The sequence below is a fragment of the Dioscorea cayenensis genome, chromosome 9 (assembly GCF_009730915.1).
Source record: "Dioscorea cayenensis subsp. rotundata cultivar TDr96_F1 chromosome 9, TDr96_F1_v2_PseudoChromosome.rev07_lg8_w22 25.fasta, whole genome shotgun sequence".
Lineage (NCBI taxonomy): Eukaryota > Viridiplantae > Streptophyta > Magnoliopsida > Dioscoreales > Dioscoreaceae > Dioscorea > Dioscorea cayenensis.
Window position 1 is genome coordinate 839,550 of NC_052479.1, and position 25,357 is coordinate 864,906.

A 25,357-nucleotide genomic window follows, 5' to 3' on the forward strand; every position below is an offset into this window, starting at 1 on the left:
GGCTCGGTTTGAAGCCTCTGAACAATCAGTCGCATCGATAAGATGCTACTACTCTTCCTTTCTATGCCTCGGCCTCCTCCCTCTTTTTCTAGTTCGTCTCCCGTCCCAATTCCCACCTGCGGCCGGCGAAACCTTGTTGCTTGCCAAGAACATGAGCATGGTTGCAGCGAAGATGAAAGCGAGAGCGCCGTATCCACGTAATATAGTATATAATATAGTATGCCCCTTCTCTATTTGTACCGCTTCTCCTGATTCGATTGTCGTCACAATCACAGAAAGCCAGGTGCTTTACTCTTGGTGGAGAGGTACCAGGACGGCACGGCTAAGAGGTCCCTCGCCTTTTCTTTCTCTCTCCACGGTCCCCATTCCTTATTACCAACATTGGTCTTCCCTTCACCTTGGTTTTCCCATTTGCAGGTACTTCTTATCGGATAATGAGTCGAAGCTACATTGTGTTTCAGAGGGGCATGGATTCTTCGCCAAATCGGCGATGACTACACTACCACAACATTCACCAAGATTAGCATGGCTCCCCTCTTCCATCAAGAATTTCGCACTACCCGCAGGTTTCCCTGGTATACAAGTCATTCTAGTTGGCTTCTCATGTTAGCAATTCATCAATCTCCCTGGCCTTTCTAACTTGTTCTTTGCTTGGATTGCATCTCCTTGTTCTCATGATTTTGCCGCATCCACAATCGCTAGTATTTAAGCTACTGCTACTTTCTAGTTTGTAGAGTTGATGTAGTTTAAAAAGAACTTGTGTGATTTTTGTTTGTCTTCTGCCCAAAAAAAGATGCATCTCAGTAAGAAGCAGCGTTTTTGCTCCGCGTCATGTATATGGTTCTAATACGTGTAACCCTTTGAAATGTTTCTAGAATCCGTCTCAGATGATTATCTGGATTATATGTTGCTGCAATTTCCTACAAATGTAACCGGATGGGTCTGTCACACATTAGTTACATCAAGTCTTCTTAAGGTAATTTATTGTTGTCATTTACCTAATTATTCAAGCTTGGTTGGTTGCAACTTGCAATTTTAGAAAAATGCATGTAATTGTTATTTTTATTCATGGTTAAACAAATGAACTGCCTACACTGAAGACCACAAAATCTTGTCAGGCTGTTGGTGTGGGTTCGTTTGCAGGAGCTGGTGCTGCTGCTTCTGCTGCTGCAATCAAGTGAGTTGCATGCAAATCTTTTAGAAACAATCCTCGTGCTACAAATTTAGCTTATTTACGAAGTAACCTTCCTGCACGCATCATTGTGCCTACTCTGTTGTACTTTCTTATCTTGTAATAAGCATCTCCTAGGTGCTTTTGATAATGCGCGTGCTGTGATCTAATATCATGTTGTGAGTTTTCTAATCTTCTCTGTTGTCCACTCTATCTTCTATCATTTTGCCTTGTGTCTACTTGTTAGATTGTGCCTAAAAAACCAATCTTAGTTATTCATTTATGCCTTTTAGCTTCTCTTGCCCCCTACAAAACCACTATCATTACTATCTCTTTAGTCTGTCTTTGCTCTTCCGGACATCATTTGTATTGTGAACTCCCTCACCCCTGACTGAGATATCAATTACTGATCTTTCCTCAGATGGGTTTTGAAGGATGGCCTAGGAGCTGTTGGGCGCCTTTTCATTGGTTTGGAAGTTGGATGATAAATGGAAAAACAAAGTATCCCACACTCTATAACTAAGAAATAATTTATCTTTTATAGGTGGACGTTTTGGGAATCTTTTTGATGATGACCCAAAGCAGTGGCGCATGTATGCAGATTTTATAGGAAGTGCTGGAAGGTTTACAAGGCTTATTAATCTTCAAACTATTATCTTTCCAATCATATTTGGTGTGACCATTTCTTTCTTAACTACTGTGCAGTATCTTTGAGCTTTGCACACAACTGTATCCTGAATATTTCCTCCTGCTTGCCTCCTTAGGAAATCTGACCAAGGTATCTAGCTATGGGACTTATATCAACAATTTTTGTAAGCAGCTTTTGCTGAATAACTGAATTTTTCTTAGTAATCTTTTGGCATTCTATTATCGGTCTTTGTATGCAGAGCTTCTTGTGTATCTGACTATGTACATGTAGCAAATCTTCACTTTGCCGTCTCATTAATGTGATTTGTTAGTTGATGCTTGAGATGTGAACCACCATTATTCATACCAAATTCATAATGGAATTATATATATGTTTTTCTTAAACAGGCTGTCGCAAGGGGACTAAAAGATCCAGCGTTTCGAGTGATCCAAAGCCATTTTGCTATTTCTTCAAATCTTGGAGATGTGGTGGCAAAGGTAGTTGGTGCAAGCTGATAATGCTGGTTTTTAAATTCACCATGATCAGTATCAGTTGCCTAGATGTTAGATCCTTTGTTTCAGTGTAGATTTTGAGCAATTATATGGTTCTCTATGTAATAGCATTCGTTCAGGGAAGCACTGCTTTGCTTTGGCCTGTTCATTGATTTATTGTTTGTGGTAGCTAGCAGGGGTGGGCGCTTTCAATGGTTCCTGTTTATTACAGCCCATCCTTTTTCTCCTGAACACCAGCTTCCTCTGATTAGGCTTTTTTCTTGGTGTCTTAAACTTCAAATTTTCAGGAGGAAGTATGGGAAGTAACAGCGCAGCTTGTGGGACTTGCGTTGGGTATATTGGTTATGGTATGTACAAAGGCGGCAATTGAACTTTATCTCTTAAGATTTTGAATCAAACCACTTTGCAAATCATATTAATTATGCTTATCTTTCTCTGAATGGATTATGCAGGATACACCTGGACTACAAACATCGTACTCTATGCTTGCTCTAACATGGTTGATTGTGCGCCTTCTGCACCTTTGGTTACGCTTTCAATCCTTATCAGTTCTCAAATTTCACACAGTAAGGGTTCTAGTTGATTCTTTTATTTATTTATTTATTTTCATTTTTATGTTTTTTTTATTTATATTTATATTTATATTTATATTATATTATTATTATATTATTATTATTATTATTTATTTTATTTTTTTTTGTGTTGTGGGGTATATTTTTTGTTCGCCATTCACGTATGTGCCAGGCTATGCAGTCTATAACCCAAGTTACTGTGTATCAGTTAGTATTCCGGACCAGGCAGCTTGTGTCTGCAAGGTAGTAAAGGACAGCATCCATTAGTATGTGCCATGCTATGCAGTCTATAACCCAAGTTACTGTGTATCAGTTAGTATTCTGGACCAGGTAGCTTGTGTCTGCAAGGTATTAAAGGACAGCATCCATGAGCACTGTTTGGAGTGGGAAAGTTTCATACCAAATTTGCAATAGCTACATTACTAATGCTCTCTGCTGTGTATATGTTAATATTCTAACCTTACAATTTGCCTTTCGTTTTTACTGACAGATAAATCTTAAGCGTGCCAGGATTCTTGTTAAATCTCATGTCCTACATTGTAAAGTTCCTGGTACAATTTCTTTCACTTAGGTTTGGCTTGTGTTTGATGATGATAGATTCACTGCCCACATTATGTTAATTTGTTGGACCAGGGATTAGTGATTGTAACATGGAAGAAGATATCCTGTTGTTGGGAAAGTTCTTGCGGCCACAAGTCACATTCTGTGTATCCTTGGAGAAGATGATAGGCAGCAAGTCTGTCCAGATGGTAATGTTTTCAAAATTTTACTTTAACCAATCATATCTTGACCAGCCATCCAAAAGAACAAGGTCATGAATTTTTTGTCAAGTTTCATGCGTGCTATGTCTAAATCTTGGTTATCCACATTTCTTGCTCTTCCTTTATTGCAGCTATTTTCCACTTCCATCGCATGCGATTTGCTTGAAAGTCGTAGACATTGTTTTATTTATCTATTTGAGTCTTGGATTTTATTATTTTATTGATTCTCACAGGTCAGGGCACTTCTAACCTTGTATTCGAAAGAACAATATGTTCTATTCGTGAACAAGCAGGAACCAAGAGAACTACAATTCTCTGTCACCTTCAAGGTGGTGCACTGGTGATTGGACATTATAATTTACATCATACAAAAGTGTGATAATCTATCTGATTTGCTATGATATAGGTTGGCGCCACGGGTCTGTCAGTGTTGAGAAGTCTATGGCAGGTGTATTGGCTCCACGAGCATAGGGAAAGATGGTTGGATAACATGAATGACATCTTCTCCTGGCTAGAGGAAAGCCTTGTAATAATGGAAGATGGATTTGTTGATTTTCTTGGACATCTGGAGGAAAGTGGATGGAATAATAACCAAATCAATCTTAGGGTTCCAAGCATGTTACTGTTGGATGAGTGACTAGCATTTAACTATTGATGAAGCACACTTGAGGTTGTCGGTAGATTCATTTTAAGTTTTCCGTGGAATTTGCATTTGGTGCTGATTGGGGGTCGCTTATGAGGTGTGGCAACACACCCAGATGGATGTGCTTCGCTTTTGGAGGTGGATGAAGGACGCAGTGGGCTGCTTCTAAGAGAGATTGAACCTGCTTATCACAAATAGATTTCCAGGTATCCGCATGCATCTGGAACTCAAAGTCGTTGCTAGTCAGGGTGTGCTGGTCAAGCATATACATTTGTTTTTAACACGAAAAAAAGGAAAAATCAAATGCAGTATTTGTCTTGCAGCATCGCTTGACTTGTGTTATGCTGAGCGATGATGAAAGTCTGTCTTGCCAAATTCTTGTGTTTATAATTGTTTAGCAGTAAGCAACGCATGTATCAAAAATATATAATTCTTATGGTGTGTTTTCTGCATATGTGGTGGTTAATGTAAATTGAATGTCAAGGTAATGTAACAGAAGATATTGTGTTTAAACCTTGAAAAATCACATTAATTAAAAATAATACTCATTAATTTTCTTCTGTTCAGTCGAACAAAGGCCAGTAAAATTAAAATATACTTGGAAATGAAGCTATAAAGAAACACATTGGAGTAGCAACCATGTAAATAGAAATGTCAGCAATTTCTAGTGCACCAGTTTTATATACAATGTATAGTCTTGATCATTTTTTTTTTTTTCTAAAGTAGTCTGAATGCTTAGAAACTCTAAAGTGAGATTACTACTATCTTCTTTGATTTCCTATATTTCTCATTATCTGAATCAAAATAATGCAGGTTAAACTATAAGTTCGTTAATTAACAAGTAATTCTTGTTCAGATGTATAAATATTGAGACTCGTTTGTTGTTATGGGTGCTCTGTATTCTGCTTGTTTATTTCTCGGAGTCAATAATGCTTCTTCAATTCAAATTTTAATTTCAATTGAAAGAACTGTGTACTATAGAGAGAAGGCCACTGGATTGTATTCAGCATTCCCTTATGCAGTTGCCCAGGTTTGTTTTCCTTGCTTGTTCCTTTCATCTATCATGCATTTGTTGACAAAAAAAAAAAAAATCTTATATTGGTTTACATCTGAAATTTGCAGGGCCTTGTAGAGCTTCCATATACTGCCTTGCAAACGATTTTATATGGTTTAATAACCTATTTCATGATCAATTATGAGAAAACATGGGGTATGACATATGTCTTTATTTGTGTTTTTGTTTTCTCATTCTGTGTTCACTATTTGAAAGAAACCAATGGCATTAAATATTACACTTTTGCTATAATTAATTTAAATAATTTTGCTTTGATTTTTTGCAATTCTTTTTTTCCCCCTAAAATCTAAAAAGCACTTACGAGTCCGATGACATCATTTAAGTAATTCACTTTATTGTTTGTATTAAACTATGTACTAGTAGATCCACCATTTGTGTTAATGCTCTTTATCTCATGACAACTAGAGTGATTTTTTTAAAGATGAAATCTGAGTAAATAGAATGTTCTTTAACAAAAACAGAATAACAGACAGCTGAAACTGATCTTTGTTTGTAGATTGGAAGTTAATTTTACTTTTTTATTATTATTTATGAACAGAAGAAAAGCTAATCCAACAAAAGAAAAACTCGAAAGACAACACTAAAGGACTCAGGAAACGGACAAGCAACTCAAAATAGGAAGCCAACTTCAACTGCAACTTCTATTAACTAACTAAGGAGATCCATTCCTTTTTGATAAAGGGAAACCTACGGGCAAAGTCGGCCAATGTATCTGCAAACTGATTGACATTTCTGAGGATCGTGCTGATGAAGGCAGCTGGAATTTTACTGAAACAGTCTCCACAATGAATTTAGACGCTAAAGCATTACTGGCGTGAGAAATAAGCAATTAAGAATCTTGGACATCGACTACTTTTTTTTAGTACAGTTTCATTGTTATGGGACCCATGTTTGATTTTATGAAAAAAAAAAAAACTCTTCTATACTAGCCACATGCCTGACAAAAAAAAATGAAAATATTCTTGCTGTGATACTGATCAGCGTCGTTGATAGTTGATAAATTTGATAGAGAAGGCATAGATGAAAAAGAATAGCATGGCGAAGCCAATCAAAACTGCTACACAAACACCGGTCATTCCAGCATCGAAGCCAAGTTGCGTCTCCAGATATTCCTTCACAGTACCGTTAAAACCTGGGCCAACTAATTGGGTTTCCACGTCCCCCAGTTGTGATGTTATGATACCTCGAAGAGTCCACGCCACAGGGCATATGTAATAGAACCACAGCCACCATACAGGTATGCTCTGTCAAGAGAAACACAGATTATTGACTGAACGGAGCATGTAAAGACCAAAGAATTTTTATACTGATTTTCGATGTTCTGTGATACATTACTTAGCATATTATATTGAAATTATCTGAACACAACTGGGTTGTGTTTGGTTTGATTTGGAACATTGCTGGGTATAATGCATCTTGTTGTTCTCTGTGGTTCCTATTACAATTCTACCCCAAAGAAGGATGGCGACCCCAAAGCAGGGCTTGAGATGTCGACCACTATTCCTACCATTAGATGATCATCATCACAGTTCTTGTGAATCTATTAGGTGATGATGAGCCCAAGGACTCTTAGTGTGTTTGATCAATTACTATTGTTCCTTGTGTTTCATTAAGGTCATCTGATTAAGCTCAGTGGTACCTAGTTGTGAGTGGTTGCATGGGTGCGCCTTATTTTTATGTATACAAACTCATTGTAAGCAAACACATTAGCTAAAATCACACGCTACCTGGACAAGTTAATTGACTCAGTAGCCATAGCACTAAACAGGCTGAAGAATATCTACTTATTTTCTATGATTATCATAGTTATTAAACTCAAACACGGTAAGGTACATGACTAGTGATGTGCTATAAATGAGAGGCTATCCAAAAGCAATCTTAAAATTGGTTGCAGGAGAACCACTTTACAAAGGAGACATCTATTATGCATGAGTCTATCTTCATACTTCCAAGCCTAACCCCTAGAGCAGTGCGTTGGACTATCTATCCTCGTAGGATTGGAGGGAAACGAAACAAATAAAATTATCTACTTACAGGTTTCAAAACCAGAAAACCAGAAAGCAGATTCCACAGAGAGTAGAACGCAGATGATATAACAGCCGCAAGTTGTTGAGATGGTGTCAAACCAATTGCCATCATGCCGTAGAAGGTGAAGTATGTGAATGTGAGAAACATAAAGACAAGATATAATAGAAACTTCCCTGTATAAAAAAATTTAAAAACAAAATTGTGAGAGTCTTGCATCAACACCAGGTATACATTTTTTTTTTTCTAGTAAAATAGATAAATCATTCCATTAATATTAAAACAAAGTTGAGACATACAAATCAAGAGGAGGGTTAGCCCAAAACAAACAATAGAAAAGATGTCAGGTCTTCATTTATAGACGTAGCACAAGAACCTATGAATAACCTGATGATTTACAATATGATATGCTTGTTACTGCATTTTGAACAGACAAAATTATTTGTAGTCAGCTAATGTAATATTTCACATAACAATGAAGCCTTATTATAACATGCAGTCAATGTCTAAAATTCCTATTTGCTTATTTCTCAGGCCAGCAATGTTTTAGTGTCCATATTCAATGTCAAAACTGTTTCAGTGAAATTAACTTTCAATCTACCAACGAAGATGAGTTTCAGTTGTGAATCATTCTGCCTTTTTCTTTCACTTTCAATTTGCTTCATATTTCATCTTTAAAAAACAATTACATAAATTGCCATGAGAAAAAGAGGATCCACACAAATGGTGGACCTATTAGTTCATAGTTTAATACAAATAATAAAGTGAATTAAATGATGTCATCAACTCTAAAGTTTTTTAATGCACCATTAGTTTTTATGCAACATTTCAATCAAGAAAAAAAAAAAGAAATGCAAAAAATCAAAGCAGTTTTTTTTAAATCAATTATAACAAACGTGTAGTGGTTAATGCCATTGGTTTCTTTCAAATAGTGAACATAGAATGACAAAATAAAAACACAAATAAAGATATATGGCATACCCCATGTTCTCTCATAATTGATCATGAAATAAGTGATTAAACCATACAAAATTGCTTGCAAGGCAATATATGGAAGCTCTACAAGGCCCTGCAAATTTCAGAGGTAAACCAATATAAGAAATTTTTGTCAACAAACGCATGATAGATGAAAGAAACAAGGAAAACAAACCTGGGCAAATGCGTAAGGAAATGCGGAATACATTCCAGTTGCTTTTTCTCTATAGTACACAGTTCTCTCAATTGAAATTACAGGTTGAATTGTTGAAGCATTATTAACTCCGAGAAATAAACAAGCAGAATACAGAGCACCCATAACAACAAACAAGTCTTTTGTTGTTTCCCTGCACAAAAGTTTGATTTCTTACGAACTATTATGGACTATCCAAATATATAAAATTTATCTTCTATAAAAATCTATCACATGCTTAATGCAGCGTCAAACATGAATAGTAATTCACAGATTTTTTGTTTAAATATTTATACACCTGAACAAGAATGACTTGTTAATTAACAACTTAGTGATTAACCTGTTTAATTTGGATACAAATATTTAAAAAATATAGGGCAACAAAGAAGAAAGTGGTAATCTCACATTAAAGTTGGCAAGTATTCAGACAATTTAAAAAATAAAAAAATTGATGAATAAGAATTTAATCATATGATATGTAGGAATACAATAGAAAAGACAATAATAAATGAAATAGCTCAGCAAATAATAGTGGTCACGCAGAACAACAGAAAGCCAAAATTTGTCCATGGCATAATCAAGCATGTTATAACTAAGAAAGTACCTTTTCAAACCAACGTTCCAGAACACTGATCCAAATATAAATGCAGCAAATGTAGTGAAAAATAACCGCACAACATTGTATTTTGGGCTTCTCCAATAGACAAGATTCTGTTTCCAATAACAAATTTTGAACTGTGTTAAACTGTCTTGAGGATGCTTTGATGAAAATTTCAATGGCTCCATGGTAGCTACACTTGCTTGTTGAATTAACTCTTCCACTTCCCTGGAAAGCAAACAAATTACCAGTCTAGTCTTCATGTATCATAACATGAGATGAAAGAACATAATTGTCAGATTATAGGGTTAAGCTGCACCTGAACTGATGTGAATTCTTGTACACATTTGCAAAGTCCTGGCCCAGCCTTTCTTCAGAAGCTTGAGTGCTAATTTCCAACATCCAAGTTGCAGGATTATAACCAACGGGAATTGGAGGAACACCATCTATTCTCTAAATGAAGTTACAAGTGACAGAGGAACATAAAGCTTTAGTTTTATATATGAGCCCAAATATCCACTTTATATATACAAACACACACACGCACACAAACTTGGTTCACATTTGTGAACGTGACTGCCACTGTAGTGATACAGTGAAAGAATTACAAATTTCCCTCTCTAGAGGTCGTTTTAAGAATTACAAATTTCCCTCTCTAGAGGTCGTTTAACTATATAGCATCATCAAATCCATAGAATAATAAACAACTGTGGCAACGTTGCAGAAAAAACATGCACATAATTATGTAAATCTTAGGGTGAGCAAATGGAAGACTACCGTCGTGCTAGTAAATTTTAAGTGTGGAGAACTCAAGAAGCAAGAAATTGCACTGAACTTTGCCCCAACCAGCTTAAGCTTTGAGCAATGAGCATAGGAAAGAAATCATATCAGCGGTGGCTTGTTTCTTACCAAAGTCCTAAAATAGAATGTACCAGTAACTCAAGTAAATATTGAGTTAAGGACTTAAGGAGTATATAACTCATAATCCCAACTATAAAACTAGTAGAAGAACAATCGATTCCATCCACCACCTTTTTCTGTGTGTGTTGTTTTAGTTAAATGATCCAGTGCACTATCCCAACCCATTGCTTCAGGAATACTAGTTCTTAAAACAAAAAATATAAAGATAGTGAAAAATTATCTTTATTCAAATCACTAACATAAGCAGTCTGTTCTAATGGGGGTGTGTACTTCTCAATAGCATGTCGAGAATGTTTGCTCTCTTTATGACCCACATCACCACAACTGAAAATGTTCAACAATATATGTATATATATACAACATACCTGAAAGTAATCAACCATAACCTGGGAGTTCACACCAAGCAAGCCTCCATATATCACCCTTCCTCCTCGCTTCATAAGGAGAAGCTGCAGAGAAAAAAGGCAGTTATATGCGTTCCGATCATTTTTCAGTGGAAAGACATGTTTGTGTAAAAATACAATAAGATGCATGAGAAAACACTAAATTGTTAAAAACCTCATCAAATGCTTCAAATATGTCAATGCTTGGTTGGTGTATTGTGCAAACCACAGTCCTTCCTGTGTCAACAGTGTTTCGAACAGTACGCATCACAATTGCTGCTGCACGGGCATCTAGACCAGACGTTGGTTCATCCATAAAAATAATTGAAGGATTAGCAACAAGCTCCACAGCAATGGTAAGACGCTTTCTTTGTTCAGTTGATAAACCAGTACTTCCTGGCAAACCAACCAATGCATGCCGTAGAGTATCAAGCTCAACTAATGCCATCACCTCTTCGACAAATACCTGTAGAGTAAATTGTCATCTATTTTACCAAACACAATAATCAGCGAAATAAGGAATATGTTAGGCAACTTGCCCGTCTATTTTGTTTGCTAACTTCTTTTGGAAGGCGAAGGCATGATGAAAACCATAGGGACTCTTCAACTGTCACTTGAGGTGAATGTATATCATTTTGTTCAACATATCCTGAAACTCTAGTAAAGGTATTCTGCTCCTTAGGGTGTCCGGAAATCCTAATGTCACCCTCTATGTATCCACTGGTCTTTCTTCCAGCAAGCACATCCATGAGTGTGGTTTTCCCAGCACCACTTGCACCGACCAATGCTGTAAGAATTCCTGGTCTGAATATCCCACTCACATCAGATAGTAACTGCAACTTCTTTTCCGGAGCTCCTTGCAGTTTCATTTCCTAAGGTTGTATGAAGGACACAATGAGAAGGCACAAATGATTGCCTAACATTTAGAAAAAGAAAAAAGCTATTTTGAGTTATATACCTTTGGCATATCAACAAAGTAATTGACGTTATGGAATGTCATAGTCAATGGTGTGAAAGGAAGTATCATTCCTCTCTTTGTATTTTGTTCTTTCACAGTATTCCTCTGATGTGATTCCAAATTCTCTGTACTAACTGCGAAAGGAAAAATAAGGTCATGGATTTTCAAATTGATTATCCTTGTGAAATATCACATGGATCAGCAGTACAGGAATCATCTGCGTTTAATGGAATACCATGGACAGGGAGCTCAGAAAGAGCTCCTTGAGCCCTTGCATCATCAGCAGTGTTTTCTATGTCATCGGTTGGAACCGCTGCCTGGGCCTTTCCTAATGCTTTAATGAGATTGACGATTAAAATTTTGTTAGACACCGGAAGTTAATATAAAAAAGGTCTAATTGCAAGCAGATGAAGAGATATAGTGATATATTTTACCATCCATATCACCAAGGAATGTCAATTTAATAGAACAGATACTATTCAAAAAACTTACGTTTAAGGTAAGCCAAGGCAAAGGAGAACAAAATGTTGAAAAGGATAGCATAAGATAATAGAACACCAATGCCGAGCCAATACCAGTGCTTCGATGTAGGTAGACCATGTGCATGGAGAACATTGCTCCCAACAGAATAATTTCCATATTTAGATTTCTGCTACACGACAGCATACAAAACCAGAACATCAATCCAGAGAAAATATCCTTTTGGATCTAATAATATAATTATGAAAAGAATGCAAACATACCTCCATCCATCTAGTGGCAGTGAACTCATTAACTGAAATTGCATTTTGACCATATGTTAATGGTGAAATCCAAAAGGCCCAAATCCACCATGGCTTTATCATATCTGTTTTCAAAGATACAATCTAGATCAAGACGTTTACAACTTGGACAGAGTAATACTTTTAAGTATGAGATCATGCGCTTAAGCTAGGTAATATTCCAATTATTCAGTTTGCAAGATTCAGGGGCCCAACCTTTAGGAACAATAAATCCACCAAGAAGAAAGATGGCTAACAGTGCCGCAGATCCAAATGTATTGGCTACAATCATGTCTCGTGCAACACCAGCCATCATCCTGAAGAGACCTAAAGCCATCTGATGTATAGAAAACATTAACAGCATGAAGCGGAAAAACCTGGAAAAAGTAAATTAGTTAGCAGTATATTTTCAATTCCAATAAATAAACAGATTCTTGTAATATGTCAATGCATACCTGCCAACACTAGGGGCCAAACCTACACTATAATATACCACACATGACCATACTACAGCTTCAACAATGGAGTAGGGAATGCGCAAAATCCAACTAGGGATGGAAAAGGCCCAAGCAGGATAGAAGTAACTGTTTCTTTGCTTATAAAAAACTGGCAGACGAGAAATTGTTATTGGTAGCTCAGTGAGCCCATTGAACATCATGTGCACTAGTCCAAAAAACAAACAAGAAAGGTAGAGGTTCCCATTTATCTCATCACCGGGATGGATCCTACTTCGAGGAAATATTGTGCATGTGATAATTCCAATGATTGCTACCTGCATGAGGGCGAAAAAAGTTCATATTATGCAACAAATGCATACTTGAAACAAACAAAATCATTTAGATTTTTCATTCTATCAATTATGAAAAACTTGATTATGTAGGATTATTAATGTGCGCATGTGTAAAGCTGTATAATTTTTAAGTTTCATTTTACAGGAAAAGAAAATTTCAAACAAGCATGTGACAAAATTTTGACTAATCATTCCTCAGAGTCAAATATAGTGCCAAAATTTAACAGCCTAGGTGTTGCTTAATGGAATCTCCTCATTTGCCATGGGACAAAAGAAGACAAGAATGGAAGTGACGGATATTTTTCTGAAGGATCCACATGATAGATCCCATGTATGTGGTCCGCCTGCTTTAAACAAAATGATGCCATAAATCAGCTTGAAAAAAATAAGGCCATTGGGCTGAAATAATGATCATGTTGGTAAAATTCATGCAGATCCATCAAAACTTATGTATGCCTTTGTATATATAAATGGTTAATGAAATCCATTCTAATTCAAAGCTTAAAACTAAACAGCTAGGCGGAAAGTTGGATAATATGGAAAACATCCTTAAAAAGTAAGGCCTTTCAGCAAGTCAATATCAGACAAAAATTTAAGAAGTTGTGCTATGAGATGATAGAGTAGTACTTGGCACGTTCTGAAAATGTATAAAAAGCTATGCCGACCGATTAGAAGAACTTCTCGAGAAAAGCAAGCCTTAAATAGTTGCCGTTTTGATATAGCAAATTTGGTTCTTGCAAGCGCTGTTGGAAGAAACTCGGCTTCATCAACAGGCGCAGCGAGATCAGACTCTATAGATTTTCCAAATCTTGAATTTCTGAATTCCTCGGCGATTTTTGAAGCAGCAAGAAAGACATATGGCTTTGATTGATGGGACCAGTACTGGCCCTGATCCTTTCTGGAAGTAACCTGAAAGTACAGATAGCAGGCTTAGGCAGTGTAAGTTTAAAACCACCAGTAAATGCTTATGGCTCAAAAAATTCACACCTCTTGAAGAAAATCAGCCAGTCCTTTGCGAGGTGGCAATGAAAAACCTAGCGATTCAAAGAATTCAAGGGCATTTACACAGGGCCCCTGATAAATGATATGACCTTCAGATAATAGTATTAGGTCATCAAAAAGGTCAAATGTCTCTGGTGCAGGCTGCAGGAGGGAGATCAGCGTTGTAGCTTCCATTTCATGAACAAAATTCCGCATGCACTTCACGATATGATAGGTTGTAGCGCTGTCAAGACCAGTAGATATCTCATCCATGAAAAGAGTTTTTCTTGGCCCAACAATCATTTCCCCTGGAAAAAATAAATATTCATTGGGACAGTGCTCAAGAAAATCTACGACTTTTTAACACAAAAAAACCATCATTGGGACGTTGGCAGATTTGTTAAAACACCAAAAGGAATGGTTACCTGTAGTTACTCGTTTTTTCTGACCACCAGAAACACCCCTAACCATATCACTTCCAACCTTAGTATCCGCACATATGTCAAGGCCCAGCACCTTCAAGATGTAATCTGTGATTAGGCTGTGCTTCCTACCCTCCACAGAACTTGCCTGTTCAATCAAAATGTGCAAGCTTAAGAACTTGTAGGAATACATAACACATTTACATTCCCACAATAGGGATTTTATGTTTATCAAATGCAAGGAGATGACTTTCAACCTTCATAAACGCATCAATTTCTGGATTTGGATGTATTTTCTTTTCCTTCTCAAGCCTTGCCAGACTTTCCAAATCTAAAATGAGAAGCAAAAGAATAGAGTAAAAACAAATTATCATATACGTCATTTAATGTATATGAATAATCTAGAGGCAGATACGTATCTGCATCAGTTACATATTATGTAAATATGAATTTGGAGAGAAGTATAAAATCTTGTCACAAGATAAAACTCGTAAAGGAAACAAGAACTAGAATTCTCTTCATAGGTAAGCCCTGTCTAAGATTATAATAAATAAGTGGTCAAGTAGGTAACGTAAAAAAACCTGCAAAGTTACTGCCTGCGCCCTGGCATCTAGCTGCAAAATCTAATGTTTCTCGAACAGTTAGCTCTCCGATATGATTATCTGTCTGGCTGATATATGCAGATGTTCTATGAACGTAAAATCCATCAAGATCTTGGCCATTGTACCTCACTTGTCCACTTACCTGAGAAAAATAATTCATAGGATATGAACAGAGACCTGCAAGAGCAGACTGGTGTGTTCCTTGTGACAACAAGGTGCTTTTATACATATTTATGTGTATACATATACGTATGGTGGCTATCTTGGCCGTTTTCAGCATTTATCCTAATTATTAAAGTAAAAAAGATCACAAAATAAGTGGTAAGTGGTAAGTTACTCGAGGAATAGTCGTAGTTGTTGGATATTCAGAGACTCATAAAATGGTATAATGTTTCTTTTCTAAGTTCTGTGATCCTAATATGTGGCTGGAGATTAAGTAATAGAATTCTTAATAACAAAATGGTAAAACAAAAACTATAGAATCAGAGATATGTTAGCACATCAAAGAAACCCAGAACACAAACACTTTCAATTGGATGTCAGGCATACAAGTTTAAGGACATCCAATCCAAGGTCAAAACCTAACAAGGAAATTGCACTATAATTATTTTGACTAAAATTGTTTACATTTTTATAGAAAAAAAAAAACTAAACACTGTAGATTGAGATATAAAAAATATTTATCAACAAGGATATGAAGAAAAGTGAAATGTTCGCTGCAGACACATTTTGTCATATATTTTGGAATCACATATGAAAATGGGTGTCTCAAAAGTAGTAGTTCAAGTTCACTTTCAATTTCCTCGTCTTTTTTATCTACTAGCATCCTTATTTTCCATACTTTCAACTACGGTGATTAGATTGAAAGTGGCATATGTACTTATGATAAAATAAATTAACTCAAAGGGATGAACATCAAGAAACTACTAAGACCATGCAACACGCATGCACTATTTTGCTCTTTCGGTGTTTAATACAAAATGAAGAACAAGAAAGAAAAGGATACCTTCAAGCTGGAATCCAGTTTACCAGATAGAGCCAAAAGCAATGTGGTTTTCCCAGATCCAGGCGGTCCCAACAGTAAAGTCATTCTGCCAACAAACCATGAAACCAGATATATATATATATATATATATATATGATCTTTAATTCTATACTGGAAAAGCTTAGCAGAAATACACCCTTATATATTTGCATATTGAATTTGCTATGACTTCACGACAAAAGGCTGAAACAAATAGTGATAAATAGGAGGATGAATTAGGTTTGGAAATTAAACAGAACATTTGGTTTACTTTCCTCAAGATAAGCAATGATGCTTTAAGTTTAATTGTTGTAAATCAAATGTAGAAGGAAAAGCAAAAGGAAATACTTCTTTGATACCACTCTAGATTGATAGCAATAGTAGCATTTATCAGCATTGCTAGATTTGTTTAATTTTATCCTTCAACTAAGAACAAACGCTTGAATTTAATTTTTGCAAGTCAAACCACAGGAGAAAAGGAAATAGCTCTTTAATACCACCTTCCAGGTTTCACAGCTCCTCCGACGTTATTCAATATGGTGAGGCAGTGCTTTTTAGGATGAAGTATCCTCAAGGAGGTGAACAATCTCTGCAATTCATTAAAAGAAGGAAAACAACAAATCAAAAGTGAACAATCAAAATAGTTAGTAATCTCCGTGAGTAGGTCTTTGATGTTAACTCTTGCAGCAGTAGCTCAAAGGAAAGAAAAGAAGGAACTTGGCTTCAGAAACATGGACAAAGATTGGTTGACGATTGTGGAGATGGCTTATGCAGAGTGGTTAATAAACAGTCATTTCAACTTGGTATTACCTCAACAGTGTTTAGGACAAAATTGGGGAGAGTAGGCAAAGCTCTGCGGCCAACATGAACGTTAGCGGAAACAGTAAGGCCCCGGAACCTCACTTCCACCTTGGGCAACTCCAATCCAACCCTGTTTGTTGCAAATAACAGTAAATGATATCAAATTGCAGTTAATTCATACAAGAAGCAAGTCAATTAGTCAAGACTCAAGATCATTGCATTCCAAGATATTTAAGAACACAATAAGATGAGACAATTATCCTACCTACCAAATAAATAAATAAAGTAATAGCTCCATCCATAACTATGATACTAATCCCATAAACTCATTAGATTAACTAAGCATTGATCGGGCTATTATTATTCATCAGAGGAAGCAAAGCCCTAAAATCATAAGAACTGGATTGCTAGATAAAAACCATTAATTAAAATGACCATGACGGTGATGAATAGCAATGGCAGATTAAAATCATAGACCAGTTGTCCTCATGACTACATTAAAGAGTACAGCGCATCACAAAGCACAAGATTCATGAAGAATATCATAGGGAACTAAAGGAGTGATTTCAATTCCACAAAGAGCGAGTCAGAGAAGGAAAGCAATTGAGGCACCTGTCGAAGCGTTGTTTGATGCCGGACAAGAGATTGTAGTTGTCCTGGTCGTTGGTGGCGAGAGCCTTGCGCACAAGCCGCTCTCGACCTTGACGATCGAGCTTGGTGACGTCGATGGTCTCGGGTTCCACGGGGTCGCGGGTGGAGTTCCGGCGGACGATGGCGTAGTTGAGGCGCTTATGGGAGGGCAGCCGCTCAATGGCGGCCCAAAGGAGCTCATCCTCGTCTTCCTGGACGACCTCGGCATTCGATGGCCGACCAAAGGGGTCGGATAGACCTTGCTCGACATCGATGTCGAAGAACTCACTGCCGTTCGGAGCGGCCATTGATTTCTAGAACACAAGATCGAGAGCTCGCTGCCGTTGTCCTTCAGGCACTTGGTTTGGTCTATCCGAATGAGAGAGAGAGAGAGAGAGAGAGAGAGAGAGAGAGAGAGACTGGAATAGAAGAACGATGATGATGAGACGGTTATGAATATTAATAAGAGAAACAAGAGAAACAGAAAAGGTCTCCCGCCAACTGGGGAACAGAATCTTACGCATCTCAAATTACCACAATCTCCTTCAACACTCGTTTTATCTAATTATTTTTTATATTTCTTAACTGATTTGGAATTAAAAATCATTACAAACTCTAAAGATTTTCTTTTTTTTTTTTAAATTTCTTTCTAATAAATGTGATCTTTATCCTTTTTTTCAAAAAAAAAAAATTTTTGAGGATTGCCGTGTTTTATCCGCTTTATTCAAAAAGAAAAACTAAAGATTAGAGCCTTTTCTTATATAGGATTAAGATAGAATCATGGGATATTTAAAAAAAAATAGTTTAAATGAATATTACTTTTTTATAGAAAAGGCGACAAAGTCGCGAAACCTGGGGACGAACACGTGGGAGGAACGCCACCACCGAACCGTCCTCACTCACTGCGAGACGGGGATCGAACTCGGGGAGCCCACGCCCGACACTCGAGCGAACACCCTCACGCAGTGAGGCCCGACGTCAATGTACTCAAAATGGTCGTTGGCATAAATGAATATTACTTGGTTTTTTTTTATGAATGTAAGTAACATACATTTGAAATAAATATAAAGTCACTATTAAGTAATATATGAGCTTTTTGTTTATCAGACAGCTTATATTTATCATAACAATATTTTATTTTAATATAACTTTATCAGTTCACACATATCTATTTTTCATTATTTTATTTTTATTTTTAACAATAAGTTTGGAATCATTTTATCCCAAATTCCCCACCTATGGATTAAATTAACATAATTTTTTTATAAAATGAATATTTATGTTTTAAGAGAAGTTTGATCTTTCAACCTTTCCAACCTTTCACTAGCAAGAGAAACAATTACTATTTTTTTAACATGAAGGTAATATTAAAAAGAATTATTAATCAATCAATCACAAAACTTTAATCTATCATATCATATATATATATATATATATATTTATTATACCATAAATACCCCTAACGTAGCGTGTTCATAGTTCAACACATGTTGGTCACTTTATTTAATTTATCTCGACTTTTCTCGTTTGGTTTTTGAAATTATCATAAATAATGGATATTATGGTGGTTTATTCAATAGAAATAAGATGATTATTTTTTATACAAACAGCGTGAATTCCGTGATTATAGTGACGGAAGGGATAGTATATCCCGTGATAATGAAGTGAAATACAGAGAAACCCTTTCAAGTAACAAGATAAAATCAAATTAATTATGATACCAAATCAAAACACTCCTTCCCAAAGGTTTTTTTGAATTCTACCAAAAATTAATGAACCTTCAACGTGCTCCCCATGCAACTACAACCATTCAACTTCTTGATAACGAAATCAAACTACCAGCCAAATCACATGAAATGAGAAAGGCACATGCAACGAGATGAGGAAGGCTGTAAACTCGGTCTGTATAAATATATGAGGCCATATATATATATGACATGTACAGCGATTAATATACAAACAAAAAAAAGTTAGAAAAGTAGCTCGCCCAGAATATTAGGCTATGTTTCATTGCTGAGAGTGCTCAAAATCTGATACATTGACCATCACAAAACTCGAGCAAACCATGCAAATGAGCCTTTTTAACAGACTCCTTTGGATTTCTTGATCTTGCCACTTGTGTAGGATTTTTCATATTTTTTGGTTTTGGATGTTTTCCCCTTGAAACCAAGATCAGAATCGTCATCACTGTCAATGCTGCCCTTGCCCTTAGATTTCTTGTCGCCCATGCGGATGATGAACTCCTTGGCCTTCCTTCCCGGCTGCTCTTGCATGCGTTCAATGTCCTCCTTTGGCCTCCAAATAAACAATGACCTGAAAAGAACAACACGACTTCAAAAGATTGTGTGGAACAAACAAATTATAGCCTACAAACTCATTTAAATAGCACATAATTCACAAAGCAAACTGCCAACACAACACCAACACCCATACCTTGAGCTGCCAGTTGCCAAAACATCATCCCGAGGATGTAGCTTGTTTACTGTACTAATTGTTGTTATGTCCGGCTCAATCACCTCCGCAACAAGCTTCCCTGAAGCTGTGTCGATGAAATCAATGGGATGTAATGCAACTCCATCGTAGTTCTCACTTATGTACCGACCAACAACAGCTAGTGATTCTGAAGGATCCTGCAGAAGATTTTCTTCTCGATTACAGAGGAATTAAGGTAATAATCACATCCAAGCAAAAGGCAAAACCCCTTGCTGGATACAGGAACTGAGCGTTGGACTTAAACAAACAAACACCTTTGGGTCCCACTCTGCTCGGAAAGGAGTCAAATGTCTATTAAAATCTTGACTATGGACAATCTCTCGGCTGGGGGATTCCATATTGGTGAAGATGGAATCCCAAACTCGAATTCGGTTGTCAATAGATGTCGTCAAGATTTTGCTTCCAGTTCTTGGTGAAAAGTATGCAGAGTTGACAACACGACCATGACGAAGATTATCAAGAGAAGATCCAGCCTCCAAGCGACGGATATCCCAGATCCGAGCCTGAACATCATAAAATACAAAAGTAAAGTCTCAAAATATTTCAAGATACAGAATCTAGAACATGTGGTTTGAGGGACATATGAGGGAAGAGCAATTTCATCTACATTGGACATAAACATATCAATATAAATGCATTGATTTGAGGAACTCACAAAATGGTCATTTCCACAGCTCAGAAGAAGACCTGGTTCAACAGGATTGCAGTTAAGTCCCACGACCTTAGTGCCTTTTCTATGAATTAGAAATGGTCCTCCAGCTCTTGTCCTTGACCGTGTATCCAAACTTAAAAAGGTATTAATGTAAAAGAAATATTAGACTTATTGTAGAAACTAGAAACGGATGGACTCATAAATATTCAGTTGAATGGAAAAACCAAGAAAGATCATTGGATGTTGCCCTCCAAAAGAAAATACTAACACAAATCAATATTAGAAATGTAAGGAACAGCATATGGGAGTTTGCTGAAGTATGTACAAAGTCACAGAGATGTGATATTTAATAAAAAGAAGACTATTCTTGCTTTTTCTTGAAAAGAATCCCGGTGCTATCTCCTCTCTGCATTGAAAGCAATTGCTTTTTTATTAAAAAAATCTATCCATTTCAGAATTGTGTATGCTCACAAACTGCAAGCAATTAGCATATCTTAGCATGATGCCGATTATATTAAGGAAGAAAAATTAGAAGAATAAGCAATGCATATATAAATAACTCTCACAAGTAAAGACACCCAAAGTTATCAGCTACAAGCACGAGACCTTTCTCTGTGTTAATATCCATGCCATAAACCATCCGCCATGCTGCTGGGCCCTACAAACCAGGTTTAGATGAGAGTCAGTACAGTAGTCATGGTGCATCTTCAGCAAATTAAATATGGAAAGTACATAGCCATAAGGAAAGCATGTATTCAATCTTCAAAGCATGGCATGAAAAGCCTGCACCATCTTAAATCAAATAGAATGAGATGCTTAGTCTGGCAGCTAAAAAAAACATTCGAATCCCATTTGTTTAGAAAATTAAGATAAACGCTTTACAAAAGAATACATCGCCGTGGAAACAAAACCAACTCTGCAAAACATTGGTACACTTTGGATAAAGCAATCATTCTTGTCCATTTATTTTAAGTTACATATTAAATCTCCTGTATAAAATCCTCTAGTCCCAAACGAAATCTGCTTGAACAGAGACTTATCAAAGTTTAACAGAATTATCAAACGAGAAACTAGAATATCACTCATAAGAAGAGGGAAGTATCCTCAATGTCTTAAAATAAATACAGAGCTACACAAAAAATAAATCAACAAACAACATCATAAGGCCATCAAACTTAATAACAAACAGGTAAAAACAACAACAAGAACAACAACAATTAGGTATTCAACAAGATATGAGTAGTAACACACTTGAAGAATAAAGAGGTTCCACCATAAAAGATCATCAAGATCTTTTCCCGTACAAATAGGAAGCTGTATTGGCATTAAGAGAAAACTTGCCAAATGTCATGAATTAAGTGACCATGGGGAAAACTTCCTAATATCAAGCCTTTGGTATGGAAATGGAAGAACAAAGAAAATAACTGCAACTTAAATCCACATATAATTTTAAGCAAGAATTATGAAGTAATGAATACACATTAGAACCTATGATCTACAACAACACTCACTGACTGCAGTATCACACGCATGGAGATCACAAGAATTCAGTTGCAACGATAAACCAGAATAAAAGCATGCATGTACAGTTAGTCCTACATAGAGGAAAAATACTTACTATCCAGCCATTTGGATTAAGATCCAACATAACAAATGGGACTCCAGTCTCAAGGTCAGTGCAACTGACAGTCCCATCTGAGGATGAAGCATACATTGTTCCATCATTATCAGTATTAAACCTGGAAGAAGAAGGATGAACACCATCTACTGCTAATTGAAAATCTGATAGTATCAAGCAAGTTTTGAAGAATATCTTACTTGATGTTGTTAACTATGCAGGTGTGTATGGAATTGTAAACTGTCTTCTCATGCAGCTTGCTATAGTCCCAGATTCCAACTTGCCCTTTCTTCTCAAAACGGCACAAAAAAAAAGGCCAGCAGTGAGCAAAGACTAGAAAATGCTCGGTGTAATGTTTCAGAGGACTAAATGCTCGAGACCTAGATATGAATGTAGAATACCTTATCCCCAGACAAAAGAACACTGTTTTTGGTTGGATGAAACTCCAAGCATGTTACACGCCTACTATGAAATCTGATAATTCCGCAAGTTAACTGATCAGGGATCACGAATGCTGGTTTGATCTAGAAAACAAACAAGACCCTGTCAATATCATTGGCAGCATAGTTCAATCAATGGTAAGCCACAAATAAATATATCGATATCACCCTTGCATGCAATAAAAGGATGGCATTCTGAAGACAATGAGCAAGTCTAGTGGCCTAACTTCCAAAGCATGATTGCAGGCTTTGCAGCAGTAGTATTACAAGGTAAGTTATAAAATCACAGAATACTGAATAGAATGACAAGGGCATTAGAAATCACACATATTAAACAGAAGGCTGCTTAAGAAGAAGAGTTGATGAAATCATACCATAGGGATGTTGGGATTGAGCTGGCGCTGGAAAATATAATCCAAAGTGGTGCTGGTGTTCCTTCGGGGAGCTGGGACAACACCATGTTCCATAGCCACTCGGTGTGGGCACGACATGGTTGTATGGCCTGCAATTGGGAATAAAAATGGTATTTTTCTTCCAATCAGGGTAAAGGGTTATCTCATGAAAGACAATCGTGCAGCAAAACAAGATTACCAGGCATCTTGCAAAGGTAGCAGGGCTTCCTGGGGCAATCGATGTAGGTGGCGCCACTAAAGCCAGCCTCATGGCCCGTTCCCTTGCACACCTGCCAAGCGGCACCATTTCAATCCAATTAAAGGAAAAGATAGTCCCCGAAGGAATGATGAAGAAGAAGAAGAAGAAGAAGAAGAAGAAGGAGAAGAAACCTTGCAGATTTTCTTGAGGCTGATGGTGATGCGCGGAGGGGCATTGCTGGTTGTATTGGGAGGTTCATGGTGAAGTTCCTCCGAGGTAGGCAGTCCATTGGTTCCCATGTCCTCGTCGTCGGAAGAGTCTCCTGCTCCAACTTGTTCCTCGTCATCAAAATCAGAGGAAGAAGAGTGGTAGTGGTCGGAGTCGTCGGAGTCCCTTTGGATGAGGATTGGCGCAACACGAGAGGAGGATGCCTTGGCTCTGGTAAGCGGGGCCATTTCTACCAAGGAGGAGCAACGGCCGAGTGGAACAATGACACACAGGCACACAGCCACAGAGATTACTCTCCCCTACTAATTAGTAGTAATTAAACCCTACCCTGGTCCCTGGCTGGCAGTTGCCGTCTCCTTCTTCTCGGTGGCCATTTTATTGGGAGATTAGATTAATCCAAGGGACGCATTGCATTGCATTAAATTACCTCTGCTTTCTAAATGTGAGCGTCACGATGGCCACATTACTCGCCACGCGACGTGTCATATCCATAGTCTCACATTTTTTATCCTAATTAACTGTGGTACTGCGGTTTTTTTTTTTTTTTTAAAGAATATTGTAATTTTTTTTTTACAAAATTACCTATTTTTAAAATTATTGATCAAAATACGCATTTTTTTAAAAAACGGAAAAAAATATTTTTTAAATACTAAAAGGGATGAGCATCTCGAGCTTTCCCTTTTTTAAAATAAAAAAAAGAGCCACTAACCCCCATAAACAGGGTAACAACGTTACCCCTTTTTTTTTTTACCATTTTTTTGGTTACTGTTTCATTTCTTTTTTCATATGTAATCCCCACTTCATACCTGGAGGACATTTAGGCTGTGTTTGATTAGCAACATGAAAAATAGTTGGAAAAAAAAATTTTTATGGAATATTTTTCCATGAAAAAATTTTACATGGAAAATAAAAAAATAGTCGTTTGATTGGCATTATTTTCTAGCTAGAAAATCAAAAATTTTCCATAGAAAATTCAGATTTTGTTGTTTGATTGATCTTATTTTTCACGGAAAATGAAACATTTTTCATGGAAAAACCCTCATTTGTTGTTTGATTGCATCAATTTTCCTTGGAAAAAGTCACATTTTCCATGGAAATTTTTTAAAAAATCATTAAAATTATAAACAACGCTATGTGGAATTGAATCTTACCATCAACATACCGCGGGATCTGTTCACTGATCTAGATAAATTTATTTAAAGTATTATCAAGTTATATAATTTATCTTTTTTAAAAAAATTTAAAAGAAAAGAAAAAACTTTTTTTTTAAATTTTTAAAAGAAAAGTTATTTTAAGTAGAATTGAATCTTACCATCAAAACATCGCGGGATCTGTTCACTAATCTGGATAAATTTATTTAAAATATTATCAAATTATATAATTTATCTATTTTTTAAAAAAATTTGAAAGAAAAGAAAAAACTTTTCTTTTAAATTTAAAAAAAAAGTTATTTTAAATATTTCAATCGCACGTTATTTTTCACATAGCCCCTTACGTTTTCCCTGAAAAACTTTTCCCAGGGTGGAGACAAGAAAAATTTTCTGCTGATTTGAGAGAAAATAGGGTCACATGACAGAGTTTGTGGAAAAATTTTCCACGGAAAATTTTGGCAAACAAACACCCTATTTAGCTGGAAAATGACTCGTAGAAAATTTTTCCAGGGAAAAAAAGGGCAATCAAACATAGCCTTAGAGTCCCTTTCAATTGGTAAAAGATTTTTCTGGACAAATGTGCAAACTGATCCGATTTGGGTTAACTTAGACCGTTTCATTGTTAATAGCGCGTGGGGTGGATTACTTCCCAAAAATGATTATGAACAGTCTTCCGAGATTAGGATTTGACCATGTGCCAATTTGTCTGGAAGTTGGCAATCACTATTCTAACCCAAAACCTTTCCGATATGAATTGA

At 36.5% G+C, this 25,357-nt stretch overlaps 3 protein-coding genes across 5 annotated transcripts; 1 reads left to right on the top strand and 2 right to left on the bottom strand.

The window, feature by feature from the left end:
- Window positions 1-4,817, top strand: LOC120268810 (protein root UVB sensitive 5). 2 transcript variants are annotated; one of them, XM_039276077.1, is made up of 15 exons: window positions 1-197; window positions 276-329; window positions 418-575; window positions 876-976; window positions 1,119-1,177; window positions 1,593-1,639; window positions 1,716-1,794; window positions 1,877-1,949; window positions 2,207-2,296; window positions 2,599-2,658; window positions 2,764-2,877; window positions 3,374-3,434; window positions 3,517-3,632; window positions 3,878-3,973; window positions 4,051-4,817. In XM_039276077.1, exons 1-15 carry the CDS (start codon window positions 43-45, stop codon window positions 4,279-4,281), a joined length of 1,494 nt encoding a protein of 497 aa, XP_039132011.1. In that variant the 5' UTR covers window positions 1-42; the 3' UTR covers window positions 4,282-4,817. The 2 variants fall into 2 exon arrangements, with proteins under 2 accessions (XP_039132011.1, XP_039132012.1); XM_039276078.1 differs by lacking the exons at window positions 1,593-1,639; window positions 1,716-1,794 and having other exon boundaries at window positions 4,051-4,816.
- Window positions 4,818-5,917: 1,100 nt separating this feature from the next.
- On the bottom strand, window positions 5,918-17,790 carry LOC120268808 (ABC transporter G family member 31). Of its 2 annotated transcripts, none has more exons than XM_039276075.1 (24): window positions 17,409-17,790; window positions 16,806-16,926; window positions 16,496-16,584; window positions 15,978-16,062; window positions 14,951-15,113; window positions 14,627-14,700; window positions 14,373-14,517; window positions 13,954-14,255; window positions 13,594-13,875; window positions 12,632-12,948; window positions 12,393-12,553; window positions 12,159-12,262; window positions 11,908-12,064; window positions 11,651-11,749; window positions 11,416-11,549; window positions 10,997-11,329; window positions 10,633-10,923; window positions 10,440-10,523; window positions 9,473-9,606; window positions 9,160-9,381; window positions 8,538-8,709; window positions 8,369-8,456; window positions 7,397-7,563; window positions 5,918-6,606 (listed from the first exon to the last, which is right to left on the bottom strand). In XM_039276075.1, the coding sequence occupies exons 1-24, from the start codon at window positions 17,732-17,734 to the stop codon at window positions 6,340-6,342; spliced, it is 4,317 nt and encodes a 1,438-aa protein (XP_039132009.1). In that variant the 5' UTR covers window positions 17,735-17,790; the 3' UTR covers window positions 5,918-6,339. The 2 variants fall into 2 exon arrangements, with proteins under 2 accessions (XP_039132009.1, XP_039132008.1); XM_039276074.1 differs by having other exon boundaries at window positions 11,908-12,067.
- A 1,516-nt stretch (window positions 17,791-19,306) lies between these two features.
- Window positions 19,307-23,839, bottom strand: LOC120268809 (DNA damage-binding protein 2). Its single transcript, XM_039276076.1, has 11 exons — window positions 23,412-23,839; window positions 23,221-23,311; window positions 23,004-23,131; window positions 22,591-22,713; window positions 22,390-22,478; window positions 22,190-22,310; window positions 21,138-21,229; window positions 20,575-20,704; window positions 20,174-20,422; window positions 19,860-20,056; window positions 19,307-19,739 (listed from the first exon to the last, which is right to left on the bottom strand). Exons 1-11 carry the CDS (start codon window positions 23,673-23,675, stop codon window positions 19,508-19,510), a joined length of 1,716 nt encoding a protein of 571 aa, XP_039132010.1. The 5' UTR covers window positions 23,676-23,839; the 3' UTR covers window positions 19,307-19,507.
- Window positions 23,840-25,357: the final 1,518 nt, after the last annotated feature.